This window comes from Ictalurus punctatus, chromosome 5, assembly GCF_001660625.3.
Source record: "Ictalurus punctatus breed USDA103 chromosome 5, Coco_2.0, whole genome shotgun sequence".
In the NCBI taxonomy this organism is placed as follows: Eukaryota; Metazoa; Chordata; class Actinopteri; order Siluriformes; family Ictaluridae; genus Ictalurus; species Ictalurus punctatus.
Window position 1 is genome coordinate 17,060,371 of NC_030420.2, and position 23,047 is coordinate 17,083,417.

The window sequence follows — 23,047 nt, forward strand, 5'->3', positions numbered from 1 at the left end:
TTACGCTTACCCATTTTTCTTGCTTCCAACACATCAACTTTGAGAACCTTGACAGGTGCCATTGTAACGAGATAATCAATGTTATTCACATCACCTGTCAGTTGTTTTAATGTTATGGCAGATTGGTGTATTTCCTTTTAACTGTTAACTGATTCTTGTTAATAATATGTTTCTTTTTTATTCAAGCAATAGCTTTTATCAATTATTGAATCACGTTATTTTGATTCAACAACAGACTAAATAAGAGGCCTCTGAAGCATCTTTACAAATGCAGCAGTGATTGCGGCTAATTCACAAAATACAACCTGCAGCCTGACTTTGAATCAATGAGAACCCTGCAGAGTTTAGCTCATCCTGAGTTAAAGGCCAAAAGAATCCTTCAGTTTGACAGAGCTAAATCTGACATTTCCTTTGAAACCCTTTGGCAGTGGGGTGAGGAGAATATCTGAGGCACTAGGATGGGAAGTTGGCCTCAAAATTATTTAAAAGTGGTAATCCTGCACATATCACCCTGAAGATGTAAAATATATAATGTCTTATTCTCTATGCAAGTTTCTTGAATTTACATTTATTCATTTAGCAGATGAATTTCTACTGACTCTCTTGTGCCTCATCTAGAATTATCTGAAGGAGAGGAGTGCTTAGGACAGCTAAAGTGCAAAAATAGCTCGAAGTTTTTGTTCTTTACTGATTATTAATTTTACTGTCTTTGGCTGTGTCGATCATGGTATGCCACTGCTTTCCTTTACACTCTCAGCGTCTATCTTCATCTTTCTTCCTCTTTTCACCTAGACAGATTCAGTTCTTCTTGAAAAACGAGAAAAGGCGCTTATCACCATCAGAGAGGTGGGATGCTCGCCTGGAAGAAGCTCCCGAGGAGCCGTAGGTACGAGGCTTAGCCCCAGAGAAAGAGTTTGGAGATTCCAGCAATTCCCCCTGATGCTTATCTATCAACTGCTGATCTATCACTCTGAGAATATCATCCTGGGAGAGAGTGACAGAGAGAAAGAATTTAAGGTTACAATTACATTTTTATTGGTGTATAAAACAAAGAAAGTTAAGATAAGATGAATATGAATATTATATGGAAAACTGAAAATGGATGGAAATATTTGTATTTGAGGGATACGGATAAAAGTTTCTGTTAAATTGATGGATCTCCATGCCATGGCAAATTCCCACAGAATAAATTGTGGCTTTGGATATTTAGATGGGTCAAGAGGCATACAAAAGCTCACCTCTAAGGCAGGAAGGGTCTGCCACAGAGGAAGAGGGAGTTTGTAAGGAAGCTGAGAAAGGCCACTAGATAAGAAACCACAAGAGCCACACAGTGAACAGCCCTGAGGAGGCAAACTGCAGACAAGGAGAGAGATAGTGGAGCTAGGAGTTACACAGGGAGGGGAATCGATATATATATATATATATATATATATATATATATGTATATATATGTATATATATATATATATATATATATATATATATATATATATATATATATATATATATATATATATATATATATATATATATATAAATCCTGAAAACACAGGAAAAACAGACAGAACATACAAACAAACTAAAGACACAGAATGCACACAGAGTTGGAAAAAGTAGAAGATCCTAATGAGCATATTGTACGTATCTCCCTAGTCTTCTAGTCCCAGTATAAACTGACACAGACTATGTTTAAAAATATTTTTTTAAATGGTGTCCTGCTTTGTCTGTGTGTAAGGTGTGTGCTAATGGCATTCCTGACCCACCTGCCAGGCTTCTAACTGCTGGGACAGATTAAACTTCTGCTGGATAGCATCAAGAAGCTGGCTGTTCAGAGACATAATGTCTACCTTACACTTCGCCAACTCCATCTCCACTGCTTTCTTTCTGAAGTACACATAGAGAGAGTGTTAAAAAAAAATAAAGGATTGAATCTCATGACAGTACATGATATGCTTGACAGAATAAGGTTGTGATTATAAGCATATGGGAACACATTATTTTTGAACACCTGATTCTAATTTCATAGATTTGAAGGTGTGATAAATGTAAGGGTATATTTATTTTTTTCCATGCGACTGATCATGTGAATTTAAATTGTGAAAATTACTACAAAATGTCATTTTTATGTGTCATTTGCTAGAGTGTATCAACTTTATATATAGTTTCAAAGAGGATCAAATGTTTGCTTGTTCAAATATGCCGAACATGCCCAATAAAAATTAAAAAACAATTTCAAAACGGTGTACTTATTTTTTCACATGACTAGTATAAACTGTTCTTAGGCTTCCAATATAAGTGAGTTTGAGTAAACAGGTTTTTGATTCTATGTCCTTGTATTCCCTTCCCTAGTATTTGCACATACTATATTTTACAGATAAGGTGGTTACAGCTTAGTAAAAAAAACATTGTGTGTTACTCAATGAACAAGTTATGATATGGACAAATTAGTCTATGGAATGAAGGCCTACTTGGCAATGGCATCATCTCGGTCTCGGATGGCATTTTGTAGTTGTTCACTTGGCTCTCGAACCTCTGACACTCTTAGCCTCTCGTTCTCCTCCCGTGTTGAGCACACTTCTAAGGAGAGAAGTGCAATCTACAAGAAGACACAAGAAATCACAGATCAAGTGAATAATAAGCCTAAATGTGCCTATGCTTTAAGGCATATCAAACTTCACTGTGAGCCTTTTTTCCACTTTCATTTTTGTTTCATTGTCTACTCTACAGTAAGTGTGTGTGCATTTGATATGTACCTGATTATGTAGTTGCAGCATGTCTTCCTGAGTGCTCCGTACCCTTTCCTGCTCCTTTTCGTAAAGCTCTCGTGCTTCTCGCAGTTCCTCAACAAGTTTCCGCACCTGCTCTTCCAGCACATCCTCATCAGTGCGGCGTGATCCCTGATCCCAAACACACACACACACACACACACACACACACACACACAGTATAGTATTACTACAGTCTTGTATCCATTTCCTTAGGTTCCATTCTACCTAAATAAAGATGGAAACAAATAGATCTAAATGAAAAAAAAAATGTGTCCAACATACTAATTTAAATAAAGTAACTGAGTTTGTTTTCATGAATATTTTTTTGTTTGTTTGTTTTAGCTTTTCTCTGCACAGAATTTGTGTGACTGGAGTTTAAGTTTAGTGAGAAAAATAATGATTGGCAGGAAGAGAATGATATTCAGTGCTGGCAGAAAAAAACTAATTTTTTTCTTACTCACGGACACACAAATACATAAACACAAACATGGCTAGGCTCAGCTTGCCCTAAAAGAACTCAACATGACCTCCGTAAATAAAACCCCACATATTCGCCGTAATCACACATGGGTGAGAATCATCATGCATTCCTTTGAGGTTCAACCCACTTCTCTGCAGCTCCACCACGCCCCCACTGCCACACCTCCATATCTAACGTAGTACGTAAAGTCATTCGTAAATTATATGAAGCTAGTGTGCAGTTCTACCTCAAAAAGACAGAGGCCTCCTGTGTACAAACAGCAAAAGTGAAATGTTCTAAAGGTCAAATACATGACATCCAATCAAATTATCCTGTCTTTCACGGTCAAAACTGCATCCACTCACAGTCATGCATCAGTGTGCATCTTACCGCAGGTCATTTATCGCAAGCACGCGGATATATGATGAAGTTAAGTAATAGCTCGTAACATTAAAATGGAGAAGTACAAAGCTATCAGCCCACAGCCACAGCAAGCACTGCTGATCCACAGTCCTCTGACAGCAGTGGCCCAGGTCCCTCTAACACTTCATCCGTAGCAAGCATAAGTGTACCCACTGTTACTAGCCCAGTTCATGCTGATAGAGACAACAGTGTATCCGAAGTTGAAACGCCACCGCTTCTTCACCAGCAATTCGCAGAAAAACCATCAAAGAGGCGCAAATATGATGAGAAATTTATTTCTTTGGGCTTTACATATGCTGGCAGTGAAGAAAACCCCCAGCCAATGTGTGTATATGTGCAAACGTACTTTTTCATAACTGCATGAAACCAGCATTTCTGCGCGGATATTTAGAAACAAAGAATGCTACTTACTTTTTGCTAAATAAACCTTGAGAGCTTTTTGAAAGACATCTAAGACAACTCAGGAGTAGTAAGACCCTTATAATAGCGTAGGAAAACCTAAATAGGAAGGGTCTGATAGCATCCTACATGGGGAGTTGCAGAGTGGCTAAGATGGGCAAACCCCATACTATTGTGGAGGACTTAATTCTTATTGCTGCAGCTGATATATGAGTTCGGAATCTGATTGATTGATTGCTTCTGTGGACAGGTGTCTTTTATACAGGTAACAAGCTGAGATTAGGAGCACTCCCTTTAAGAGTGTGCTCCTAATCTCAGCTCGTTACCTGTATAAAAGACACCTGGGAGCCAGAAATCTTTCTGATTGAGAGGGGGTCAAATGCTTATTTCCCTCATTAAAATGCAAATCAATTTATAACATTTTTGACATGCGTTTTTCTGGATTTTCTTGTTGTTATTCTGTCTCTCACTGTTCAAATAAATCTACCATTAAAATTATAGACTGATCATTTCTTTGTCAGTGGGCAAACGTACAAAATCAGCAGGGGATCAAATACTTTTTTCCCTCACTGTAGCTGGTGTAATGCTTGGGGAAAAGGCCAAAACCCCCCAAACAATACAGAGGATGCCATCGTCCGACAACACAGTTTGAGAGAGGGGGTACAGAAAAGGATATTAAATGCCTGGGGGGGTACACCACTGTAAAAAGTTTGGGAACCACTGGCATAGAGCATAGCATAACATCCTGTATTGTTCAGTTGTCATGAATCTCCTCACTTTTAACAAGCACATCATCTCTGGTTGACAGCCATTTAAGTCCTTCACATACTGTTGCTTGGTTAAATTATACTGACGTCTTCTACTTTTCATCCTCATAAGAAATGTTCTTTGTGAAAGCATTCAATGCATAATTTGTGTTGATGGGTATAAAGGTGGATTTGGGATAGAAACAAGTGATAGATCACTATTTAATTGTGCTGTCACATTGCCAGGCCTCTGATGGTGGCACACTTTAAAATGTAAACTACAATAAAATCTGCAGAGGAATACCTTTGTGTAAAACTCATTGCCTAAATAAGTTGTGGAAAATGAGACGCCTTTGAATAGATCTGAAACACAGTCAATTAATAAGGGAAGATCTGAGATGTTAATCACTGCCGTTCTCTCTCCTTTTATTGGGCCCTTGATATAAGCAACAATTGCCCTCTCTTGCCCCTTCATGTTTTCCTCTTTTGTTTCAGCTTTGTGGCCTGGGATGGAACTCTAAAAAAAAATCACTTGAACCATGAATCACAGTTGTCCATGTTGGCCTGCAGTCCACTATGGGCCCATCTTCTTTATCTGTACTAGGCAGACTAAATGAAACAGATTGGCTTTCAGGCCCCCTATCCTAGACAGCATCAGTAATATAGTCATCCTGTTCCTTGTGAGATTTGAGTAACTGCAAACAGTCCACATGAGTGCTTGGTTTTGGAATCTTTGCACCAAAAGTGGGATGAGCCAAATTTCCTTTTCGCTGGATGCATTTAAAACTGTGTTCATGTAAAGCAATTCACATGGAACCAGCAAGCTAACTGACTAAATCAAGTGTAAGAGGTGTATTTATGTTGAAGTAACATATTTCATTTGTGATCTGATATAAACATTTGAATCAAGTAAATTCATATAACTTTTTTAAGTGTAGCTTTTGTGCTCCCCATTTGTACTTCTTGTTCTGTACACTGAAAAAAAAGTTTAATTGAATTTACTTGATTCAAATGTGTACATTGCTTCCATGTGAACACTGTTTCTGAACAGACAACATGATTTGATAATGTATATTCAAAGCCCTGGAATAAAACTGAACTCTTCACAGTCATTCAAGCTCAGGTTCAAAGCCAGTTCCCTGTGGCTGCAAGTCCACAACATGACCCACTGTACATTATAGAGATAATTTAATTTAATTTAATATTAGTCAGTGCCAGCACCCTCAAGAGTGACTGGATAGACCAATGGATTAAATTCCCTCTACATAATACAAACTAGTAGATTAAATTTTTGTTTAAAATAAATTTAGTGAAAGCAATGAAATCACCTTCTGCTGAGTAACTAAATATTTTTTATACAAACAACACACTATAGTTTTTCTTAAATCTGACCAACATTTTCCCTTCTTTCAGTATTGCTCTTCCAAACAAACGTAAATTCTGTACTTGCTTGCATCTATAACCAGCTATTTATGAATATTGTACTTTCCACCTGTGTCTATTTTTGCTATTTAAGTCACTGATTGATCTATTAAATTTACCTCAAGACTGTGAATTGTTTGTTTGTCTATGGACTTGTGCAGCTTTTCTCCTGAGTCAGGCTACACAGAGTCAACAAAAAACTACTTGTTTGTTAAATCTCTGATAACGAAGGTGTTTTTTTAATTTTATGTATTCTTTAAGTTGTTTGCTATTCACTAAGATTCATTGTTATCAGGAAACCATCCCAGAACAGTTCCCTGATTTTGGAAAGACATCACTGTTATGAAAGATTTTCTGCAAATTGCTATTTGTTGTTACAATTTGTGAATGAAAAATTACTTCTTTTTCCAGCAGCCCTGGGTTTTTTTCAGTGTCTCCAGGGGCATACTGGTAAGGTCACAAAAAAAAAAAAAACTAACTAAAACAAAGAAACCCCTCCCACCTCCAGTTTACATCCAAATACAGATAAAGATGTAAATATTTTGAGCACTAAAGAGATACAGATACAGTGTTACACCCTTAGTATATTCCATGAGTGTATGTACTGCATGTTGAGTCTGTGAGTGTGTGTGTCTACTGCATGTTCAGTGTGTGTGTTTGCATGTTGTGTGTATTGCATGCTAAATGTGTTTGTGTATTGCATTAATGAATGTGTGTATTTGTGTATTCCATGTGTGTGCTGCATGTTGAGTGTGTGTATTTGTGTGTTGTATGTGTGTTGCATGTTGTGTCTGTATTGTATATTCAGTGTGTGTGAATTGCATGGTGAGCGTATGTATATTGTATGTTGAGTATGTGTGTGTTGGTGGGTTTGTGTATTGCATATTGTGTGTGTGTGTGTGTGCTGTATCAAATGTGTGGGTATTGCATGTTGTGTGTTTATTGAATATTGAATGTGTGTCTGTATTGTATGTTGTGTGTGTATATATTCCATGTTGTGTTTATACTGCATGTAGAGTGTGTATTTGTGCATGTGTATGTATTGAATGTTGAGTGTTTGTGTATTTGCGTGTTGTGTGTGTGTGTTGAAGGTTGCATGTTGTGTGTGTGATTCGGTGCCATACTGTAGACTCGTTGCCATCCAGCACGTTTTGTGTGAGTCTGCGAAGCTCAAGTAGACTGGACTGCAGGCTGCCCATAGGCACGTCTTTAGCTGATGATGTTTCTGATGACTCATCCATGGATGAGTCCGTGGACAGGGCAGAGTCTGTGATGTCATTTCCTCTCAGCTGGGAGCAGATAGAGCGAATCTGGCAGTAAGCTTCCCATAGCTGCAGACGCAACTGCAGAGAAAGAAGATAACATTGAGAGATAGTGATATTCAGAGTGTCAGACTGGCATGTGTGGGTGTCTGTTTCTGTGGAGGAGAAAGATAGGGAGTGAGAAAGAGTGTGTGTGGCCAACTATACCTGCAAGTCTTTACTATGTTATTCATGTTGTGTATGTGTGGGTGAGCTGGAATCTGAGTCAGAGCTCAGTATCTCTGTATCACATGTGCATATGTATGTATATGTGTGCACCTGCTCCCTCTCCTGCTCGAGCTCCTCCTGCTCCATGCTCTGCTCTATCTCACTCAGCAGTGAGTGACTGTTAGAGCTGAAGCTGTGAAGACTTCTCTCCTCAGTCATCTCCGCCAAATGGGCACTTAACTGCCGATGAGACACACGCACCTCCTGCAGCTCCAGTTGATTCTGCCGCAGCTGAGGACACACGAGATACACACTGAAACTGATTGGCTAGGAATAACATAATGGTTTATATGGTTTGCTTGCAGACCCATACAGTAAAAGGTAACTGGGGAGCTAAAAACACATAAACAACTTTAGTGAACATGCCTTACATCAGTGTTCAACCTGTGGACAGTCAATATTTCTTAACATAAAAAAATCACATATATTATGTCTATTTAAATATCTATTCAGTGAAAAGCACAGAAAAAAAAAACTGAGTTGAACTGAATATATTGCTGGCCATCATTATATATTTACAATTAGAATAATTGTTCGTGTAAATCACTTATACAAACTAGTTTTAAATCATCACTTACCTGCAAGTCCTTCTCGTGGCATAGCTTCTCCAAAACAAATGTTCGCTCTTTCAAGTTGTCCACAGTGCTCTGCAGCTGCTCATTCTCCTCATGCAATTTGGTTAAACATCGCTCAAGTTCCTGCTTTCGCTCAGACAGCATCTTTATCTGAGCAAGATAAATGGACAGAGCACTGGGTCAGATACATTGCCACACACAACCTAAGCAACTGCACTTGACCTTTTAAAGCACTTTCTGTTAGTTTGAATTTCCTATAAACCAAACAGCAAATACTGCATAGCTACATGGCAAGGCTACAACCACCCCCGGTTTTAGGAATGTTTAACTTGAACCATTGCCTACTGAAAGCGTAAGTCAGTGACATTGATCTGTCACTGTCTCTGACCCAAAATGTTTTCACTCTGTGCTGGGTAATGAGCCTACAAAACAGCTTAGAACATTAAATAACCATCAGCCTACGTATCTCCCTCATGCTATGACCTATATCTTTAAATTATTTCAGTAGGAGCTTGACTTTATTGAGTTTATCTAAGGGCATTCACAGATATAAGATCTACCTGCTTCTGTAGCTACTGTTTTCCCCTTTATATAATTAACCATTTGTAATGGCTAATTAATTGACAATGCAGTTAAAAGCCAAAATAAAAATATTGTACTTACAAACTAAGTCTAAATTATGATTCATAGTCCTGTGGAATCAGAACAAATCTTCAAAAAGGAAACACGTGCAATTCATCTCCATTCTGCACAGTTTTTTTTGGAACACCCAGGCACTGCATCATCAAACAATAGCTTATCCACACTCTGCTACTGCTCTAGTATTTCACATTTGAGACATCAGAAAGAGAGGAAAGTCTGATACTTTATGTGTAATATTTCATTCATTTTAAATAAATCAACATTGAGGTTCATTATTTTGACAGTGCTGCAATTACATACTTCAGCATGGTAAAAAATCCAGTTATAAAGTCCTTTATAACAAACACTGGCTATAATAATGGTGAAGGTTTTTTTAGAATTGTTTTTTAAAGTGTTTTTATGTGGTTAACCACTTAATATCAATCCACAATTCAATGCACAAATTTATCACCATTGTCCCTGTGTTATAATCCAATAACGCGTGTATGAATAGTCTATAGAAAATAAGTCTGTTTTGTCTTATAGTTAGATTTGGCATTATTTGGAAGTACTGCATTTATACTTCCAGGGAGAGCTACTGGATTCTGTTTCAGAGACAAGAGTTGAGGTATTTCACATGAAAGAATCAGACAGACAGCATCTGAACTTATTATCTAGTCTCAGTCAGTGAGTTAGCTATTTTTAATCCAAGATGAGAAGATAGTAAACAACAAACAAATGTATGTGTTACGTGAAACTAGAATCGAGACATGGAACAAGAACAGGACACGAAAACATGACTGCTTAGCATCCAGGTGGCTAACACCTACCTAACCTACATAAACGTATTCACCTATACATTCATTTAATACTGCGCGAAGTGCACAGCAACACGAGGGGATTAAATAACAAACATAATCATGCTTGAATACAGACAGCTGGAACCAATAATGACACACCCTCGAACGCCAACCAATAACTAAACAGGGAGGAGACATTACAGAAACCAAAACAAGTGCACGTGTCCATTGTAACAAAGTCACCATCGTCCATGCGCACTCACAGAGCGTGCACGTGCGTGCCCATCTGCTTTCCGTGCACGTCGCGCGCCGCAGCGCCATCTGCAGGGGAGATCGTGACAGTATGCTGATCATTAAGATATATACCGTGTGATGATACTGAAACATCACACCATGAGATAAATATAGTTTTATCTATGTTCAATACTGTGATAATATTGTAAACTATGACAGAATTTTATCATGATCAAAAATATTTGGTTTTAGCACTTGGAAAAAAATCTTAGAGGCTTGGGGTGAAAATTATCAGCTTTGCACTTGAATCTCAGTTGCACTGAAATTTAGTTGAAATCAGGCAGAAATAAATACTGAAACCGAGAGCAGAAAAACAATTTATGGATCAAATGTGCATTGCTAATGATTGATTATCTAACGAGTCTTGCTTGATGTTTAATACGCATTTTATACTCTATGAACGTTCACCGAGTATTCAGGATGGCTACTATATAGGACAATGCAGAAGAGTTGCACAGTGTTGGCCTGTGTTGCCAAATCAAAGACTATGGGAACATATCACATGATATGGCACCTGTATCTCTGTGATATTTTAATGAGATGAGTCTCTATTATGAATAATCCATTTGGATGAAGCTCTTGTTTTTTTTTTTTTTAATGAAAATGGAACATCAAATGAGTGACAGATATGCAGATGAGAGGACTGCAGTACATGCCCACTTACTTCTAGCCCTTGCTGCTCCCAGGAAAAGAGAATATAAGCAAAAATAATTAGAAAAGGAATGGCAAAGAGAATTATGTTGAGCAAAATCTTTTTTGCAAACACAAATGCACATATTTCCCAGCCACTATTTCCTTTTGGAATTGTTACTGTAGGCTACTGTGTGCTAAATTCATAATGATTTTATTGCTCTAAATAAGAAAGATTGCATATTCCACTGTCCTTCACCTCTACTTGTAGGCTCTCTAGTTGTGTCATGTGCTGTTTTTTGGAGATGTCCTTCTCTCTGAAATCATCCCTCAATGAATGTACCTGAGTGCACAGCCGTCTCTCCACATCAGCAGCCTGTGGAAGCATGTACACACACACACACACACACACACACACACACACACACACACACACACACACACACGCACACACACACACACACATTTGTATTACTATTGTTGTGGGGTATATAATGCTATGACTACACCTACCCCAACTTTAACCTCAGTAACATAAACATTTTGTACAGTTTTTGTAAGAGAGCTATTTTTTTTTATTATTTTCATATACACAGTCTGAACTATTTTCTATTTAGCTTCATCCATATGGTCAGTGCCTGATCTACTGACCCTCACATATTGCTTTTTGCTTCTTCTTGGATCACCATACAGCCCCCTCTGAAAGTATTGGAATGGCAAGGCCAATTCTTTTGTTGAAGTTCATCTTCTGATTTCAAATCCAAATGTCTTCAGTGTCTAGCAAAAAGAACGAATTGGCCTTGCTGTTCCGGTGCTTTTGGAGGGGACTGTATTTGTTGGACCACAGACATTAGGTACTCAGCCAGAGCCATGGCTGGTTTTCTGTTTCCCCATTTTCCGTTTGTTTCCCTGTGTCTTCCCCTTCCTCCTGTATCCAGTGTTTCCTCTGTTTATGTGTGTGTGTGTGTGTGTGTGTGTGTGTGTGTGTGTGTGGCTGGGCATAGCACTCCCATTTGTGCCTTTTCTGATTGCTCTAGAAAACACACCTGCTGCCCATCAATTCATCAACCAGCAGAGTATATCAACCCCAGTTCTCCAGCCATTCTTCGCCAGATCATTCCGACTTTCAGTGCAGTACATGTCAAACCTCCTCGAATTTGTTTAGCTCTTTTTCTGTGCAGCATTCTGATGCTTCTTCACCCTGTCATTTTCCCTTTTTGTTTTTAGGATCACATCTTCACCTGCCTATAGTCAGCTACTACCTACTTCACCCAGCCTGGCTATTTTTCCTTGATAACACACTTAATTCCCAAGCCACTGCCCCGAGCTCAAGCCCCGGCCAGGTCCAGCACTCAAGCCTGCTCACTCCTTGCTCAAGCCTTGCTTCCCTCTCACCATGGCGCTTCAGCTCGCCTCTCACACAGATAACCCAAGTTCGAATCCCGACCCACCGACACTGGTCACCAGCTTCTTTCACATACACCCCTACTTCCCCTAACCTATCGTAAACCCGTTGTACCTTCAGCCCCAGTGTCTGTGTTCTACTTTTGGATCCTCTCATTCCTGTGTTTGTGAAAGTACTGACACAGTGATTTGTAATCAGTGGTACAACCCACTGGAAATTACATATACAGTGCTGTGAAAAAGTAAAACCTATTTGTTTATCTTCTGTTTTTGCGTATATCTCATACTTAATTGTTTCATAAATTAAAACAAAATCTAAGATAAAACAGGTAACCTGAGTAAACACAAAATACAGTTTTTAAATGATAATGTTATTTATTGAAGCAAAAAAGTTATCCAATACTAACTGGGCCTGTGTGAAAATGTATTTCCTCTGTAGTTACTAATTCCCCAAATCTATGAAACTGCATTCATAATCGGGTTCAGTTGGACAAGACGCAACCAGGCCTGATTACTGCAAACCCTCAAATCAACACTTAAATAAAACAGCATGAAGTTGGTTAAAAGATCTTACCCAGTGGCACACTATGCCAAAGTTGAAAGAAATTCCAGAAATGATGAGGAAGAAAATGGAACTGTTTGGAAGACAGGGGTCCCGTTACATCTGGTGTAAAACAAACACAGAATTCCAGAAAAAGAACATCATACCTACGGTCAAGCATGGTGGTGGTAGTGTGATGGTGTGGGAATGTTTTGCTGCGTCAGGGCCTGGGCAACTTGAAATAATTGAGGGAAACATTAATTCTAAAGGAGAATGTCTGGTCTGTAAGTTTAAACTCAAGGGCAACTGGATTATGCAGCAAGACAATGATGGAAAGCATGGGAGTAAGTCCTAGTCTTGGACGTAAGGGAAAGACTGATCTCCAGTTATTGGAAGTGTTTGGATGCAATTATTGCTGCTAAAGGTGGCACAGCCAGATTTTAAGTTTCACATTGGTGATAAATGTTGGATAACCTTTTTTGCTTCAATAAAAAATAAATAAATAAATAAAAACTGTATTTACTCAGGTTGCCTTTGTTTTATGTTGTATTTCATTTGAAGATCTAAAACTATTTAGAACGAGATATACACAAAAACAGAAGAAATCAGGATGGTGGCACAAATGAATGCAAGGCAGAGTTGTGTTTGTGACATAGAAACGTTTTTGTTTTTTTTTTTTAAATGTATTTGCAAATCTCATTTTATTTATTTATGAATTCAATTCTTTTTTGTGACTTTTTCACAGGACTGTAGTTCACTCAGTGGCACCTCTAGAATTTACCCTGTGACTGTAGCCTTCCCTCTAATATATTTCTGCCCAGTTACTAGTGTTTGTTTGGGCTGTATTTGTGACTAAGTAGCTAAAGGTGACAGATTAGAAAGGGAAAGATGGTCTTCTACAGGAAATGTCACTGCACAGCTCCCACACACTATTGTATTTTATTATATTCCAGAATAATGAAAGAGAAAAATAAGGCCAGTGCCATACACAGTCTGTGACTCATAGATTCTCTGCAAAATATAGAATTTCACATCCACATAATCCCATGCAAGCACACTGGTTATCTTTGGCAATTCAGAACATTCACAGGTTCTTATCAAAGCTCATTGCTCAGTCAGGATCAGACTATTACTTATTTCAGTGCTGAGACCAATAGAGAGTCATTTGCATGAATGAAACAGCACCCTTTAAGCAATGTGTCACATCATGGCTGACTATCACCATGGCAACTCTGGCCATCCTACACAGTTTTTTTTCTTCCATGTTGCCTGAGACAAAACAAAGTTTTGCCAAATCAACTTTTCAGTTTTTCAGCTACCTCCTGTCATTTAGAATTCTGCCAGAAAGGACAGCACTTAAACACTACATGTTTCCCTCAGAATGTATATCACCACCTATACAGAATAGCATTGGTTTCAGTGGGCCTATGATTATTAATTTATTTTGATTTATTGTATTATTTGTTCTAGAGCTGTGTCAAAGCTCTTTTATCTCGTATGATCAAGCTTTTGATCCTTCCAGTTAATATCACAGTCCACTGTATCCCCCAAACCCATCCACATTCTACCCAACATCTCTGTTCTAACGGCCTAATGACTTGGTCTTTGCCCATACTTCTTTGCATGTCTTTTATACCTCATGTTATACTCTGCCTTCTTCAAAACAGTATGGAGATGAACACTATATTTATTTTTCAACTAGAGAAATAGAGGTACATCCTTTTTTTCTTCCATTCAAAAATCATGGGGAGTTTGTCCACAATTGTAGATAATCTCATTTTATTTATTTGTGAATTTAATACATTTTTGTGAAACTTCTAACATATATTTGTGATCTCATTGTGTTTATTTGTGAATTTGTTTAATTTTTGTGAATCTCGCTACATTTATTTGTGGATCGTAATCTATTTATGTGTCTATTCTAACCCCATAATTAACTTTTAACTTGCTCACAGAAAACAGCACAGTCACACCTGTAAAAACATGTCATTTTACAAACACAGACACATGTACAGACTCACTTTAGGAACACAAAGCTCTTAACCTGATTAGAAGGTCATTTGGAATTAGGAGTTGTTGTTGTTTTTTTTGTAACACAACTCTCTCTTTGTCACAATTTCACATTTTCCTGGCTCTGCTTTTGATGTTCTAAGAAATGCAAAAACAGCAGGATCAGTATGAAATGTCATGTTATAATATAATGTCTTCTGACAAAAAGAGGGATATTATAATCAAATTATATGCCTGTGTTTATAAGAATTTCCAGTTATCATAAATGTATTGTCTCACTGTCACCAAATGTACATGCTGACACAATCTTCTTGGCTCACATCTGAAAATAAACCCACTGAAATATTAGTATGAAGAAGAATCTAAGATGTAGCCTCCAAAAACAACTGGCTTTATGATCAAATTTACAAGTAAAAAGTTGGACAAGGTTTCATCTACATTATGTGTGCATAAACAGAAATTGTAGTTGCAGTGGTGTGAGTCTGCCAATTCATGCAACAGTGTGACAAGGTACATGCACGCCCTTACAAAGTATACAACTTTACAGTCAACCTGCTACACTTATATTGACTGTAATTTTTTTTACTGGTATGATAAAATAATTGGGCCACAGTAGAGTGCTTTAGTGCAATTCAGATGCGTTTTCATCAGATGATGGTATCTAAGAATGCAGTCAATGCTAATTGCTTGAAAATTTATTGACAGCATTAATAATGTTTGTTTACCTGCCTATACCTTCTCTTCTTAACTCACTTAAAATTGCACACACAAAAAAAGGGGGATTTTGGAAAACACAATAAATTATTCACTTGAAGAATACATGAACACACACTCATACAATGCACTGATTGTGCTAACAAATATCTGCAAACTACTCTGCAGTGATTTATATGGGCAAACTCTGTTTTCATATTCAGATTACCTGGAAGTGGGTGGGGTCTGTACTAGACTTATTTTTATGCTAACCCTACCACGTTGCCCTAGAAACACTGGAAAGCACTGTGGGGGAAAACAAGGCTGCTAGGGAAAAAAGGGATTTTTCATTCACAAATAATACCAAGCAATTTGCAGAACATAACTTCTCTAATAAGTACTCATGAACCAGACACCCTGTTGAACTTTTTGTAAATGAGTAAGCAAGCTAATGATGTTTCAAAACAACAATGTCTTTCCCAAATCAGGAAACTGTTATTTAGGATGCAGTTGACAACATTAGCCATCTAATAATATTTTTATCAGATTTACTTTAGTTTTGGGTTTGCTACATTCTAAAAGATCAATAAAGTCTGCTGGCCATGCTATCAGTATCTACTGTAAAACTGGGACGCAAAACAAGGAGTGCAGTGCAAATTGTTGCTAATATACACATAAGTACTCGTTAACATGAACAATTCAGGTGCAGGTGGTCATGTGACTGTGATGCAGTGAGGTGCAGCGGCTGCTGGGAAATGGAGTCCAGAGTTCCTTCTCTGTTATTACATGACACACACAGAACTGCTGTGAGTCAAAATGGATGGATGGGAAGGATCCTTGAAGTGGCATTTCATTATAATTCCCATATGATTTTCTGAAAATATTTGCTTTTAATAACTATGGAGTATGAGCATTTAAGAATGATGAAAACATACATTACATAATATTCCAATTTCTACAATATTTAAAAAAATGTATTACTTGAATAATCGTTCATGCAAAATTATTTTGTTTGTTTGTTTCATCCAGCAGTATTCCACTTAATTTTGAAGTATGCCTCTGAATTTGTATTTGTTTAGAACACATTAATTGTTCAGTCCAATAGTATATCTTATGTTTGGTTATAACCCTAGTAAATACTGTAAAATTACTGAAGAAATAAAGGCCTCTCCTGTATTCCCGAGTATTGTGGAAACAACATCCTCCACAGCTATAATTCTATACTAACCATGAATCTCTACAGAAATCCAGTTAAATTGCCCTAGGCCTAGTCTCATCCCATGCATTCTTCTGTTCATTTGTAGAACCACCCACTCTGTCTCATGTGCCCAACTACCCAAAGTGCACTCACTCTGCTGAGCTGCTCGAGCAAACTGTGGTTTTGTTCTGAGAGTTCGGTGATGGTGCGGGTCTTGTCCCGATCAGCCTCACGCAGCTGTACCTTGTGCTTCTCCAGCTCACCCTTGAGCTGCTGCACATCAGTCTCCAGCTCAGCCACACGACCCTCCCACTCGCCTTCTCGTCTCTCCAAGCGTCGCCGCAGCTCATGCTTCTCCTGCTCCAGATTCTGCAGACAAGAAAGGAAAATGCAAAATTAAGTCAGACATTCTTGCACAGACATTCTTGGTCCCTGGTTTGATCCAGAGCTCAGGTTACGATCTATGTGGAGATCTGCATTTTCTTCTCATGACCAGATGGATTTTTGGATTCACCATGACCCTGACCAGAATAAAGTGGTTACTGAAGATGAATGAATGAATGAATGAATAAATGAATGAATGAATGCAGGATGTTATGAATGTGAGGGCTCGCCAGTGTTACTTCAAGTTCCTGGTATTGAACAAATTTTAATCCTAATAGTGCAGATGTAGGACTGTCAGTGGTATTATAAGGACAACTGCAATTAATGATTTTTGATGCATAGCCCTAAAAAACACCTAAAAAAAATAGGCTACTGAAAATACTGCTGCAGGCAGTAGAACATGCAGGCAAGATCTAATGAGTAATGAAAAGGGCAATGTGAGACAGTCAAAGCCATGCCAGAAATCAGTCAATGATCTGGCCTTCAGAATAATAATGGGTACCCAAACACATGAAAATTACTTGCAGCATTTTCAAATGAGACTAATAAGAACCTTACAGTATTTTATGTTCTTGTATGTTGTATACTGTTAATCCCTAGTCTGACAGCAGATCTGAAAGCAGATGAGGGAGAGAGGATAGGGTATGAAGCCATCGTACAAATCAGTAGCAGATGTACGCACAGTTGCCCTTGGAGTGGCTGGGGATTAGGCTTTGTTGTACTGTAAACCATGCACTGAGGGAAGAGGGCTTTGGATAGCCAAATAACTGTGTCAAGCAAGCATACTGTGTCATGGATAATTTTGCTGTTACGCACAGCAGGTAGCATTTTTCCACCACACAGCTCCAGGGTCCCAGGTTTGATTGGGTTACTGTCTATATGGAATTTCTTATGTTCTCCCTGTATCTTCAGGGGATTGCCCTGGGTTCTTTAGTTTCCTCTCACTGTCCAATAACATTCTGATAGATGGCTGCTAGGTGTGAATATATGTATGCCTAGTGGCCTGTGCTTCCATCTAGGGTGTGGTCTCACCTTGTGCCCTGTTTTCCAGATATAAACTCTTGATTCACTGCACCCCTGAGAAAGGATAAAGCAGTCCCTAAGGATGAATGAATGAATAATTAAGATCTGAAGTTACTAGAAGAACTAATAGAGGATTGCTATAAGAACACTTTATTCCATTTTTAATGGCTATTCATATAAGCACAACAGTATTAATGTTTTATATTGTGATTACAGTTTTATACACTGTATTATACAGTTATAAATGCACTTTTTTGCATTCATAAAGAAAACTTTTAGAAATACAGCTTGTCAGGGTAATTAATTTATCACTACAATGGTTTTGGTACATTAAAAAAAACTGCTTGAGTCTGGTTCCTCTCATGGGTTCTTCCTCTTTTGTTCTTTCAACTGTCACCTCAGTGGGCATCTAAATTTAAATCCAGATTTCTTTATAGTAGCTTTGTGACAGTTTATATTGTTTAAAGAACTATATTACTAAAATCTAATTAAAATGATATGAATTTAAATGAAGATCTGAACATCTCAGATTAAAAATCTGATTTAGGATTGGACACATTATGGTATTGATATTGTTATTGTCATAACATGTAAGAGTCTGCAAATGCAGGCAAAACATGGGTTGAGTTTATTTACAAAAACTATGAGCTAGATCATAGATGGAGGATCTGCAATACTCTTTTTACTAAGGACAGCTTTATCATTTCTTGTTAGATCACAAGTTTCAGTAAAAGGTTATTTCTTAAGCCTCATGAAGCTGAAGTATAAGCTGCAAAAAAAGACCAGAGCAGCAGGCAGGAGTCTACAAGTAAAAATATATTTCACTCTGATATCAGACAAGAGAACTTTTTCTAATAAAAGTTCTCCTTGGTGGTTTTCAGGAATAGCAGCTTGCTATCATCTGTAGCTCACCTATCTGATTGTTAGTGGCTAACATAATGATAATGAGTATTTATTTATCACATATACATATGCACAGTGAAACTCTTTTCTTCGCATACCCCAGCATGTCAGGAAGCTGGGGTCAGAGCACAGGGTCAGCCATGATACAGTGCCCCTGGACCAGAGAGGTTTAAGGGCCTTGCTCTGGTCCAGGGGCACTGTACAGCTTGGCAGTGCTGGGGCTTGAACCTCCAACCTTCTGATCAGTAACCCAAAGACTTAACCGCCAAGCTATCACTGCCCCTACACATGAGCTATTTGCTTTGTCACCAAGTACTAGTGTGACCAAACTGTTCAATTTGGTATGCAACATAAGCTAATAAAAATATAGTACAAATAAAAAAAGAGGCAGTAGCTACATTCTGTAAATATTACAAAAACTGTAATATTACACACAACCTGCATCATGCACTCACCCATGAATATGCAATCACCCAGGGGTATTTGGCCACACTCCCTGTTACATACCTTACATACACCACAAAGTCATCCATAAAAGTTGACACTGGAATGTGAAGAGAGACTCATATGGCAATTCCAGACAGTTAAATGTGAAGCTTAGTTAGTTACATAACCTGCTCACTGGCTACTGACAACTTGACCCTACAAATAGTGACTGATATATGGAAAAAATGATTTAATAAGTTACTTGACCCACCTGCCAGTAGTTGTTGATCCACTCGCACTCCACTGACCTAAGGCATATACACCATTTACTTTAACAGGAACATTTTTACACTCATTTATGCAGTTATTCAATCAGCCAATCATGTGCAGCAGTGCAATGCATAAAATCATGCAGATACAGGTCAAGAGCTTCAGTTAATGTTGACATCAAGCATCAGATTGGGGAAAAATGTGATGTCAGTGACTTTAATCATGGCATGGTTGTTGGAAAGAGATGGGCTGATTTGAGTACTTGAGAAACTACTGATCTCCTGGGGTTTTCACACACAACAGCCTCTAGAGTTTATACAAAATTGTGTGAAAAACAAAAAAAAAACATTCTGTATGTGGAGGGTCTTCAGGCTGAAACACCTTGTTGATTAGAGAGATAGAGAGATCAGAGAAGAATGACCAGATTGGTCTGAGCTGACAGGAAGTCTATAGTAACTCAAATAAGCACTCCTTACAACTGTGGTGAGCAGAAAAGCATCTCAGAATCCACAACACATCAAACCTTGAGATGCAGGGGCTACAACAACAGAAGACCACATCTGGCTGACAGGAGTGGAACCCAATATGGTCTTCTGCTGTTGTAGGCCATCCATTTCAAGGTGCAATGTTTTGTGCATGCTGAGAGGCTTTTCTGCTCACCATGGTTGTAAAGAGGGATTATTTGGGTTACTACATCCCTCCTGGCAGCTTAAACCAATCTGGCCATTTTCCTCTGACCTCTCATCTCAACAAGGCGTTTCCATCCACAGAACTGTCTGTCACTCAGTTTTTTTTTTTGTTTTTTTTTTCACATAATTCTGTGTAAACTCTAGAGATGTTGTGGGTGACATTCCCAGGAAAGCAGCAGTTTCTGAAATACTCGTACCAGCCCATCTGATACCAACATCCATGCCACAATCAAAGTCACAGATCACACTTTTTCTTCATTCTGATGTTTGATGTGAACATTAACTCTTAAGGTCTTGATCTATATCTGCATGCTTTTTTTGCATTGTGCTGCTGGTACATAATTGGCTGATTAAATACCTGCAAAAATGTCCAGTTGTGTTCCAAATAAAGCGCATGGTTAATGTAGTGCCAAGTGAAATTGTTCCCCTAACATTTGCCAAAGATGTATATGTTTGGGCTGTTCTTAAATGCCTTTCATACAATCTAGATTTCTTGATGAAGGTAATAGCGTAGGCATGATTACCTGAGTCTTTTTCTATTTTTTAATGATATTTTTGTGCAACTCAGTGCTAAGCCTTCAATATGGAAAAAATTTTAATCTTCCAAAGAACGTTTGGGTGAATCTCGCACATAATTTTGTGTTAATTGTCTTGAACTCCTTGGTTGTTTTATTTAGTCACTTCTTTCTTTAGATGATATGGTCAATAATGTTGATGCCAAAGTAAAGTATATTAGTAAACTATGACTTTTACTTCTTGCTTCTTTACTTCTACTTCTTATTGCAAATAAAAGTGCCTTACCTCTAGCTTCTCGTTCAGGTCCTTGGTCATTTTTTCATATTGCACCGTGAGGTCCTGGTTTCTCTCGAGCAGCGCTTTCCCGAGTTTTGCAGCCAGAACCAAGTCCTTCTCTTTCTGCCGGAAGAGTGCTAAAATATCTGCATCCTGTTCGTTTATGACCAAATCTTCTTCTCGTTCCCGTGTAAGCATGGCCAGTTCTTCCTCCAGGACCGTGCCGAGGCCTCCGGGGCCGTTGTGAAGGAGTGACTGATGCAGATGAGTGAAGTCTTCTCGTGAGGCTCGAGGAGTTTGCGAGTCGCAGTCCGCGCAGGCGCTGTCCAACTCAGATGGTGCTGAAATCTCGGCCGCAACGGACGAAACGGATTGTAGACTGATGCCGAAAGCTGACATCGCAAATCGAGGGATCAAATTGCTCTACAGCCTCTGACTTTTTAGCCTTTTCAGCGGCTCTGTGAGATCTGATACTCTAAGCGCCATGGAGGATGGTGGGGAGATTATGGAATATACCCACTGCCTGCGAATTATTTCATTGCCTTAAGCGTACATAGCCATATCGTGTCACTCCTTCTTTCAGACGTCTTCCCTCGTTTGACCATATATCTAAACCCTGTGCCACTGTTAATCTCCCCGGTAATCCCAGGGAATAAAGCCGCCTCCACAATTGCTGGATTGTTTTTCGTTTCCCGATTTCTCCGTTATCCACCTTGACGCACACTATCAACCGTTTGCTGTGTCCATCTTAATGCATCTGGATCTTGTGTCGCCATAACGTGGGTCCTTACACCTTACATTTTGAGAGTCCTCTGACCTAAAATACATATACCAAGACTGCTTCTGATGTTTGTGCGCGGGTTCTGCGTACGTCGCACCTTCTCAGTGAGCGCGCCCGCACACGTGACGTCAGTCCTACAAACTGCTAACCCATTGGTTGAATGTAATAACGCCATATGTCAGTGCGCTACGTGCCTGACACACATATTGATGATATGGAGATAGGATATGTCCAAAATGGAACATAACTCATTAACAATTTCCATAAACTGCCGTAGATTTTCATCCACTCAAGAGAATAGAAAAAAAAACATTGAATATGTGTCTCACATTATGTCTACTGGGTGTCGCAGTAAATATTGGTGGTGGTGGTGGGGTGCTATTACTACAAGCTACTCTGGCAAAATACAATATCACATTCACACAATCTGACATGGCACGGGGTGGTACTCCATTATTGTGCAGTAAAGTGGATTCATGCAACGTGGGACATCAAGTAAAATAAGACACGTGTTGGTGTATGGAAACAGCAGCCAATAGTTAAGCTGTGCTTGAATTGTTGCTATAACCACAGCTTCATTGGGCAAAGCCAGACATGTCAACAGCAGCAACATTTTAGAGGAGACAAGTTTCCATGCTAGATTTATTGATTTGACAAAAATTCAAATATTTCCTCCAGAAATATTTTTTGGAATAAAGGCAGGCATTAATTAATTTAATTAACTTAATTTAAGTCCCTGGCTAGGTGAATTTCAAGTTAGTATACTGTTTAGAACTGTTAACCTTTTCCTAAATGTAATGTGTTAGCTAATGTCTTGTTGGTAGTAAGAAACTTAAGGCAGTTTATCACACTTGTTTATCAGGATGTAAAAATAGCTAAGCATAGCTTGATATGGAAATTCAGTAGAAATGGTTACTTTGAATCCTCTCTGATATTGTGAGATTCTACTAAGAACCTTTAACCCCTAACCCTAATCCACATGACACTATACAACATGAAGCAACACACAAAACACACCAACCCAAACAAAAACACACTCAGATGTCTCCACACACTGGACTTTTGCTACACCCACATAGGAGGAGCTGTACCAGGTCCAAATCTACCCCATGGACTTTTTGTTCTGTAGCCAGGGTTACAAGGATTTCCTGGCATTTTCCAGCAGTTAAATCACTTGCAATTAGCAGAAATACATGATGCCTATAACTCTGATATAAAACTGTATAAAACTATGATATACTTTTATGCTCACACTCATTAACATGT

General features: G+C 38.5%; 1 protein-coding gene across 2 annotated transcripts; it reads right to left on the bottom strand.

The window, feature by feature from the left end:
* Nucleotides 1-856: 856 nt before the first annotated feature.
* On the bottom strand, nt 857-21,855 carry bicdl1 (BICD family like cargo adaptor 1). 2 transcript variants are annotated; one of them, XM_053680260.1, is made up of 12 exons: nt 21,010-21,855; nt 16,667-16,882; nt 10,927-11,043; nt 10,702-10,713; nt 8,326-8,472; nt 7,799-7,978; nt 7,343-7,561; nt 2,754-2,897; nt 2,469-2,596; nt 1,764-1,884; nt 1,239-1,353; nt 857-984 (listed from the first exon to the last, which is right to left on the bottom strand). In XM_053680260.1, the coding sequence occupies exons 1-11, from the start codon at nt 21,397-21,399 to the stop codon at nt 1,303-1,305; spliced, it is 1,725 nt and encodes a 574-aa protein (XP_053536235.1). In that variant the 5' UTR covers nt 21,400-21,855; the 3' UTR covers nt 857-984; nt 1,239-1,302. The 2 variants fall into 2 exon arrangements, with proteins under 2 accessions (XP_053536235.1, XP_053536236.1); XM_053680261.1 differs by lacking the exon at nt 10,702-10,713.
* Between the last annotated feature and the right edge of the window lie 1,192 nt (nt 21,856-23,047).

Coding starts and splice junctions, on each gene's coding strand:
- bicdl1 (XM_053680260.1), bottom strand. CDS start 21,399: ATGTCAGCTTTCGGCATCAGTCTACAATCCGTTTCGTCCGTTGCGGCC. Junction 16,883..21,009: donor ACCTGAACGAGAAGCTAGAG/GTAAGGCACTTT, acceptor TCTTGTCTGCAG/AATCTGGAGCAGGAGAAGCA. Junction 1,885..2,468: donor CGAGATGATGCCATTGCCAA/GTAGGCCTTCAT, acceptor TGTGTACTTCAG/AAAGAAAGCAGTGGAGATGG.